Raw genomic sequence first — 9,134 nt, 5'->3', positions numbered from 1 at the left:
CACGTGACCCCGCGCGCCGCCCGGCCCCGCCCCCGGCCCCGCCCCGCCCCCGCCGTGCGCGAGCGCGGGGACGCGGCGCGGCCTGGCCTGGCCGCCCGGTGCCCGCCGCCTCCCCGCCCCGCCCCTCGCCGCCGCCGCCGCCGCCGCCGCCTCGCCGGCCATGAGGCCCAGCCGGCGCCTCAGCGCGGCCCTGCGTCGCGGCTGCTGAGCCCCCGCCCTCCCCGCCACCACCATCGCCTTCTCCGCCATCCCCTCCCCGCCCGGGCGGGGACCCCCCCTTCGCTCCCCTCCCTCCTCGCAGCCGCCGCCATGTTGGGCCGGGAGCCGCAGCGGGGCCGCCACTGAGCCCCGGAGCCTGCGAGGCGGAGGAGGAGGCGGAGGAGGAGGCGGAGGAGGAGCCCGGGGCCTGGCCGCCCCGCACAGCCCAGCCGGCCGGCCGCCCAGCCGCAGCCATGGCGGAGCAGACCTACTCCTGGTGAGCCGCGGGGCTGAGGCCGGGCGCCGGCGCTGCGGGCCGCGGCGGGGGGGAGCGGCTCCGGCGAGGGCCGGGCCGGGCCGGGCCGGCCGCAGGGGGTGTTCCGGCCCGGCCTCCTTCCGGCCGGCCCGGGGACGAGCGGGTCCCGAGCGGGCAGGGAGGGGGCGCGGGGGTGCGGGGAGCCGGCGCTGCGCCTCGCCGCGGAACTGCCGGCTGCGGTGGGGGCTGGGGCATAAAGGGAGCTGCCGGCGGAGGGGCTGCGGCCTGAGGTTTAAGCGCGGCTGAGTAGGAGGGATTAGGGGGAAGGGAGGAGGGACGTCGTGCGGGCGAGGGGGGGCGGTGGTCGGGCGGTGAGGATCCCCCCGCTGGCAGCCGGGGGGTGGGAGCGCGATTGTGGCTGTCACCCTTCTCTGTCCCGGAGGTCTCCTCGGGTGAGCTGGAGCCGGGTCACCGCGGTCCCGCGGGCCTGCAGCAGGGACAGGGCCCGCTCTCTCGTTTGTGGGGCTGCGGGTGATCTCTGCCTGAAGGGAGGTTTATGTCGGTACAGGCTGGCTGCAAGTCAGTGGCATGCGTGTGTGCTTTCACCTAGCACAATGGGCTCGTTCTGTATACAGGAAATAGAACGAGGAGGAAGAGACCAGTTCCTGCGGGAAGACATGAAGTATAGCAGATGAAAGTAGAGGGCATTTTTTCCTGTGCCATGACACTGTCTCAGGTCTAGCTGGCAGTGGACCAGAGAGACAGAGTTTGGTTTCTTCACATAAGCCTGTTTTTTTTTGTATTGTCATGGATCACAACCAAAATATCTCAAATAGTTTTCCTGTCCATCGGCTCTGTTGACCTGGCCACTGCAGCAATTTAAGTGTGATACTCTTACTGCATTTTAAATCCATTCCAGTGATATCATCCAGAGTTATTTCTTAGATTTTTTGAAAAAAGTTATGATAACCTTATTAAAAAAGGAGTCAAATCTCAGCTTTTGACCTTGGTGTGTGCTGAATGTGGAGAAGGGATTGAATATGCAAGGAATGTTCCTATTCTGAATGGTTCTGGAAATCTTTCCCATTACTTTTTCAAAACTTGGAACCCAGTGGGGATTTCTCACATGTTGAGACTTTGGCAGCCCCTTCTCCCATCTGCTGTCACTTCTCTGTCAAGAACCAATAGACGTATTGGTCTTTTGCTTTTTAGATGTTCTTATTTTGTTTCATGAGCTCAATTCAGGCAGTGGTCTGTTCTGCTTTAAAACAACAACAGAAAGACAACTTCTTTGACTTAAGGGATTAACTACGTGTTGTTACAGTAAGTGAATGTTGGTGCAGATTTAAGCAATTTAATGTAGTTCAATTAGATGTGCCTAGGGAACTGTTGTCTTAGTGTGTTCTGATTGCAGAATGAAATTATAAATTTGTAAACTACTCCAGGATTTGTCAGCTTTCTTTAAAAAACCGAATGAAGCAAAATGTCACTTGTACATTATTTTGATCTTTAACTGCCTTGCTTTTTTGAATAAGTGTCTTTGCCATAGTAGTATTCTAAAGGGAAGGTTTTTAATAGAGGCTGGGAGGAGGATTAACGCTTCTTTAGGTTGCGTATTTTAGGGGAGTGAAGTTGGGATTTAAGTTGTTCTTTAGTGCTTGCTAGGTGGATCACAAGAATGATAGTTCTTTCTTACCGTATTGAGGTTGTAACAGAACAAGGATATGAGGCTTACGTCTCGAAAGACTGTAATTTTGTGTCTATATTCACTAATGTGCCCTCATGTTTTTGAGGTTTCTGTCACTTTGCGTTATGACCCATGATCAGCATTGTCTGGGAGCTATGGAAAGAGCAAAAATCCAGTTTCATACTAAGGAGTCCTGTTCTAGAACTTGTGCGCTCTTCTCTGTTGCATGTTTACTTACACTTCTAGCAATGATCTTGCGTTTGTTTATTTTTAATTACGGTAATGAAGCTCAGCACAAAATTGGCTAGTGCTTTAGTGCTTTTAGGAGAAATGCACATGTTGTCAACTGAGGAAACAGGTACTTCTATAAAAGAATTGTACAGAATTGTGTCCAGTAACTAGTGCTGTTGTACAGTTTTGAAGTTGGCAGATTGCATCCTGTCCATTTGCCAGACCCGGTCCTTTTTCTGTTTTGCAAAGGCTTTCTCAGAACGAGTGCTTTCTGTGTTCCTTAGTGTAGTGTCTAGCTGCTGTGCAGATACCTTATGTGACACCTGAAAATACATAATTTGACATTAAGAAAAATCCTTTCACGAACCTATCTTTGTATAGATGTAGTGCTTCGCTTTTGTCCAGGAGTTTAAGGCTTGATTATGCCTCTTTTTGTGCATAACTATCAACATAGAATCACTGTAGCTTCATAAGATATGATAGAGATTTATTTTGGGTTTGATTTTTTTTTTTAAATTGTCTTAGATGTATTAGAAATCCCTTGTAAAAAATGTACTTGCGAGCTATGATTACTGGGCATTAGCATTATCAAACACTTAGGCAAAATAGGGCTTTTTTCAGTGATTGACGTCTCTGTTAATGATGTTATTTTGAAGAGATGAGAACTAATTTTCATTTTGCTGTATTTATTGTTTTGAAAATATAAATCTGAGATTTTGAGGTGGGTTTATATTTTTCTTTTAATTACAAAATGAAATTGATTGCCATTACTTTCTTTTATTAAGTTATTATAAGAAGGCAGTACTTACGCTTTTTCCCCATCCCTTTCATAATTTTAAATACATAAGTTGTCTTTTGTCACTATTCCTGTGACTTATTTCTTGCAACAACCTCTTCTCCTTTTTTTCTTCAGTAATGCCCACACCTATAACCATCTGTACTTTTATTTAGCTCTTTTTTAATGTCTTAAATAGTCTTGCTGACCCAGTATTTCAGATATGTGTGTTATCCCTGAAAGGAGGATCTACTGAGAATTTTGCTGGTGAAACTGAATACTGTCATCCTGGAAAGACTAATTTTAATATGGAATGTGGAATAAGTGCCAGAAGGAAATACTCTTTCAAAGGATATGCACTTTTTAAAAAAAAGGGTGTTTGAATAAAATACTTGTCAGTAGTGAGTAGAGAAACTTTGTCAGGTACCTGCAATAATAGAGGGAAGTTATGAGAGCTATGTATTGTACCGCTGTTACTCAAATCTGCAAGCCACCGAGGAACGTGACTGCTGCATCGCAAGGTTGCTCATGATTTTCTAGATTAAATGAGAACTGAAATTAATTTCCTGCGAGTGGAATGGAGTGCGAGAGGAAAGAGGTTGTGGAATATCTGTTTTCCCTTTGCTTCCTGTCTGTACTCCAGCAAGGAAATGGGCTGGGTAGTGACAAGAGTTCCTGCTACAACAGCGGGAATAAATAGGGGAAGAGCTTTTTGCCCATCACCAATGTATATGTATGTGAGTAAGAGGTTAGCAAATGCCAAGGATTTTATCTTCAGGCACTAAGCTGTTGGAAGTATTACAACAGATGAATACAGAAGCAGCAGGACCTAGATCATGACTTCGTGAAATACTTGTCTTCCCTTAATTTCTAGCACCTTGTGGTGAGATTTTTGCGCTGCATCCTATTTAGAGGGCACAGCAGCATGCATATGTTGTTTGTTTCAGTTAGTAGGTGTTTAGTGTTTTTCAAGGCCTGATGTAACACCCCCTCCCTTTTTACTGTTGGCCAGTCTGGCAATAGTGATTGCTTTGTTCTTTTTTTGCCCTTTGAACACACAGAAGATTTTCACAGCTTCCTTCATATGTGAAGAGAGAAGGAGAAGGAGATTTCTACACTAAAACCAAATATATTTTTAATTTTTCCTTTCCCAGAGTGTTGTATAACAGTGATATGGATTGCAATGCGTGCGTGTCCCGTCAGGGTGATGATTAGGAGACAGGCTGGGAGAGTAAGCTAAGAACAAAAAGAAGAAGCTGCTGTATTGAGTCACTAGCCTTAAAAAACAACTGACCTCCCTCTTAAATGTTTTAATCAGTGGAATGATTCTTGTATTAGCCATCAAATGTTTGATGAGTGAAGTGGTGATATATTTAGAAACTTCTCTACGTAATGCAAAGGGTGTGGAAATTAAGTCTAATGCTGTGTCAGAGTAATCAATAAAGCTACTAGGTTCTGGAACAAGTGTAAATTTACAATGCTGTCTTTGCTCCTGGGAGAATTCGAATCAGTTGGTGCTAAAAGTCTTTCTAGATTCAGAGGTCTGAGAATTTGCTTTCATTGCATTTAACATGCTACTGCCATGAAGTAAAATACAGTGTCTTCCAGAAGATTGAGGTAGTGCTTTTAAGTCTTAGTTGGCTGGATTAGATGTGTATGTGGGAAGGCAGGGAGTAAGAGAAGCTTGTTGACAGAACTTGTCAAGTACTAGTAAAATCATTTTTTGCATTCAAGATTTTTTACTTGCTTTGCTCAGTTTAGGTTGAGAGACCTTAACTGACCAATTAAGGTGTTTTGAGGATGGGAGGCAGTTTACAATAGAAACCAAACAAATCATTCACCTCAATTTTTACAGTATTGCACTTTTTTAAGCGACAGATTGCAAAGCATGTAGATGAAATTCTGTTATGTGTACTGTCTAAAATCTTTCGTGAAAGCTTGGCATAGAAACATGGAGTTTGGCCTTTAATATTACATTTTTCAGGAACTGAAATTACCAGCCACATTCCATTTTAATGATTGTTAGAAGCCTCCTGAGGACAAGGATGTCGTTGTATGAATGTGTGTGATTATCCGGCATCAGAAAAGTGACTTAAACCTCAGTAAATTTGAGAATATCAGGTTTATAGTTAATATGTTTGTCTTTCAGTACCAGTCTCACTTCACTTGTTTGTTGTCCTCCCTCTAGCTTTTGCTATCTCAGACTGTATGTCGTGTAGGCAGAGACTGTCTACTGGACTGAAAGACAAATAAGGCAAAGAGTGTGGGATTAGTTGAAGTTTACAGTTGCTTGAATGTACATATATCTAATGGCTCTGATTAGCGAAGGGAAAAAAATTTTCCCGCTTCAAGACGAACGCTGTATTTACTCATAGATTAATAATTCCTTAAGAAAAATTTAAAAGCGAAGAACATGAATCAATGTTTTCTTGGTGCTGCTGTGCAGCACCTATTTTAATTAAGATTTCTGTCAGTTCTGCCTTTAGCCTTTTCAGGATATTGTGGCAGTGGAAGTCAATGGTTCCTTGCTTTTTACCCAGCGATTTGAGAACCCGTCCAGGACACAGGAGATCAGTTTCATCCCCCAGGGTTTCTGACCTTGCATCTCTCACCTTCCGGGGGAGTGCTCTCATCACCAAACTATGTGTTATTCAGAGGTTGAGCTTTGTGTGTCCTTTTAAATCTGTTTCACTTCATATGGAATACTGTAAATATTTGCTGGACCAGGAAGCAGGTATGCCTTTCTGCCTTAATGATCAGAATGCTAATTTGGGATTGGCGGTGACCCGGGTTCCACTTCCTGCCTTGGTAAAAATGTAGTTCGGAACTCCCTCAGTAGTCTGTGGGGGTAGTTCAGGATGCTTTTCTAGAGGTGAAAGGTTGAATTCCTGCAGAGAAGAGAACCTGAATATGATTTCCTGTGTCATAGGTAAGCGAGCTATTAGGTATGTGGATCTACCGTTACCACTACCTTTTCTTGTGTTTTGTGATGAACCTGAAAGCATCTCTTTCTTTTATTGAAGAATGTGATCCAATAAAGTAATTGCTTATTTTGTGCACTTTGGGATTTTGGTACGAGTTAAGCAACCTGATGCTGTTGGAACTGTGTGGGAACCACCAGACAGGCCAAATTAATTAGGGATATCGAGTTCTTCTGAGATTAGATGTGTTTTGGTGAATACCACGGTTTTAAATACTAGATTCAGGTGCTGAAATCTCTGTCATTAATCATTTGTCACTGAAACACAATGCCAAAAAATGTGTGCTTATGAAATATTCCTACAAGAAGTACTTTGAAATACATGTCATGCTTTTTAAAATGCAGTGATTTCAATTTCCTAGTATTTGGAAGAAGAGCAAAATGGATTCAAGTCTTTTTTAGTATCTCAGCTATTTTATTTCATTATTTCAGTAATGTGATGTGTCAACATAGTGCCACCATCTTTATTGCCCTTTGACATTTTATGATGACTCTAAGCATTATAATATACTCTAAAAGCAAATAAAAGCCACTTAGTCAAACAGTCTAATTTAATTCTGGTGAAATCTGAGTAAAGTTTCCAGGAAGAACCAAGGCTGAAATTTTGAAAGAAAAAATCATTGTGCACATTTTCTTTTTGGTGCTAGATTGCTTTAGTGTAACTGATTAAGATTAAAATTGAAACGATTTAGCCAATTATGTGGGTTGAGTGAAGTGGAGTGAAACACAAGCTAGTGTGCTAGCTGAACTGGATCCAGGCAATCAAACTGACTTTGAAAGGTGATGATTTAATAATATTAATGGAGCATGCGTGTCATTGCAACACTTCCTGATCCCCTTTCTCCCTCTGTAATTCTTCCAAGGATGCTAAAGATGATCTTTTCTCCTATATCTTTTACAAGCGGTGTCTGTGCTTGAAATACTCTGATCTGCCAGACCGGGGTTCTCCTCTCATGGGCCATCCCTGCAGAAACTCAGCTCTCGTGATACATTGTCTCGTTGTCCACCAGAACCACCATGATGAGATTATCCTGGAACTGATTAATTGTGTCGCTGTTGTGCCGTCATTTTCATTATTAGCTTCGGTTGAGTAGTTCTTTTTAGGGCCAGGTCTAAGCCCCAGGTCCCAAATTCCCTTGGATAGCCTCCATATCTGTATGTCACATTAAGTAGCATGGTATAGACAGGGGTATCAGGAGGTAAGAATGTTCTGCTGACTTTTTGGAAGGATATTCTGTAACTGATAACTAATCAATTAAACCAGACCATTAATATCCTATGACAACAAGTATTCAAAATAATAAATATATTAAATGAGATTATCCTTATACTTCGCTGGTGTGGGGACAGGGTTTAAGGATGGAGTGACTTTTTTTTTCAGGATGTCAGAACAGAGGTTCTTTAAAATCATCACAGCCAGTGTCCTGACGTAGAGGAGAACGCGCTAAGAAAATTATTCTCTATTGCACAATCTTGTGCTTAAGATGCCTCCCTTGTTAATTAAGTTGCCCATGTAGAAGTTGGAGAGAGATAATCATATCTTACAGTTTATATATGGTAGCATTTTCCCTAACCAGTGGAGTCTGAAAGGAAAATGATGGTGTTTGACTCTCATTTCTTCTCTCTTTCTTCCTTCTGAAAACAGTATTTTCTTCTGTGTCTGTCAGGTTTGGATGTTCTTCCTTTACTTCCTGTAGCTAATTCATAGGCTTTTGACCCAAGAAAGTATTTTCCCATGCAGCATGGTTATGTAGCTGAAGACTGTAAAATGATTCTCTTCTATTTTTACGCCTTAGCCGCATTTCTGCAGGCGTCTTCACGACAGAGGTAGGTGGGGAAAGCAGGAGGAGACCCAGGGGGTTCCACCCTCTGTTCACATGCTCAATTTTTAACTTTAGGCATGAGTTGGCAAGCTTACCTGCAGCAGTAGGCTTGAATCTAGATTATTCTTCAGTCCAGCTGCTAAAAGAAAAAAAATGTGCTGTGCAGTGTGAACTGCTGGCTTTCAAAGCCAAGCCCCCTCCAGTCCTCTGGTGTTACCGATTAGTTCTAACCTGGTCAGTGCTTTTCTGCTTGCCACTTTCTGTCTCAAAAGCCAAAATTTACTACTTCATTCCTATGGACTCTGCTGGTTTTGGACAGAGGTATCTTTCAAAAGTCCTTTTGTTCATCTGATAACTAGCCAGACAATAACTTCCAGTAAATTTGCAACAATACATAATTTTAAATAGCTTTAAAAATTTGGCAGAAGTTTACAGATATCAGTGGAAATGTTAAGAGTTGATAGTGTTCCACTGAATCACAGAAGTTTGGGAACTCTTTGCTTACACCATTTTTTTTATGTCAGTAGTACCACAAATAGCAACTTCATGCTAGAAAAGCAAAAGCACTGTACAGATGGATTCATGGTGCAGCCTAGTTTCAGGTGGAACAAAAAATCAAGTGGTCTCAGCATGTAAATTTGGTGCACCTGTCTTTACAGCAGTGATGCCCAGGTAGTTTTGCAGGGGGTTTCTCCACACAGGTTAAGCTAGTATCAAGTGTGTATCCTCAGGGTTTATTTTAATTTCAGTAGTTACTTGGATTAATAAGTTCAGTTTGCTCCAATTGAGATAGCATAGCTTGGGCAAGAGTGAGCATTACAAATATTTGAGCTCTGCAATAGTGCGATTAGCAGGACAGAGGTGAACAAAGCAGCTGAGTTATGGTTCTCTGCTGCCTGTTAGTTCTGGTGTCTGTGGCACTTCTTCAGTTTAAAACTTGATTTAAATATATTTGGGAACTTTTGTAGTGGGTAGAAATTCAACAATGAATTCTGAATAATCGTTATAATTTGGATCAACTAGCTGTTGGTACAGATATGGTGGATGTATGAGACCAAAGCTGAATGGTATGTTGTTATACAAAGGACTATTTTTACTAGTATAAATTTACCACTTTCAAGGCTACTGTCGTGATTTATCTCACCATCGTCTGTGTCAGACCCATTTGGCAAGACAAAATAGGT

General features: G+C 42.9%; 1 protein-coding gene across 6 annotated transcripts in view; it reads left to right on the top strand.

Moving 5' to 3' along the window:
* Positions 1 to 138: 138 nt before the first annotated feature.
* SPPL3 (signal peptide peptidase like 3) overlaps positions 139 to 9,134 on the top strand; it is a 60,731-nt gene continuing 51,735 nt past the window's right edge. For all 6 annotated transcript variants that reach the window (XM_075167345.1, XM_075167343.1, XM_075167344.1 and 3 more), the window contains exon 1: positions 139 to 475. In XM_075167345.1, the coding sequence (XP_075023446.1) occupies positions 453 to 475 (23 nt within the window). In that variant the 5' untranslated portion in view covers positions 139 to 452. The remainder of the gene's footprint in view (positions 476 to 9,134) is intronic.

Source organism: Calonectris borealis, chromosome 18 (genome assembly GCF_964195595.1).
Source record: "Calonectris borealis chromosome 18, bCalBor7.hap1.2, whole genome shotgun sequence".
In the NCBI taxonomy this organism is placed as follows: domain Eukaryota; kingdom Metazoa; phylum Chordata; class Aves; order Procellariiformes; family Procellariidae; genus Calonectris; species Calonectris borealis.
This window is presented reverse-complemented; position numbering and strand designations above follow the sequence as displayed.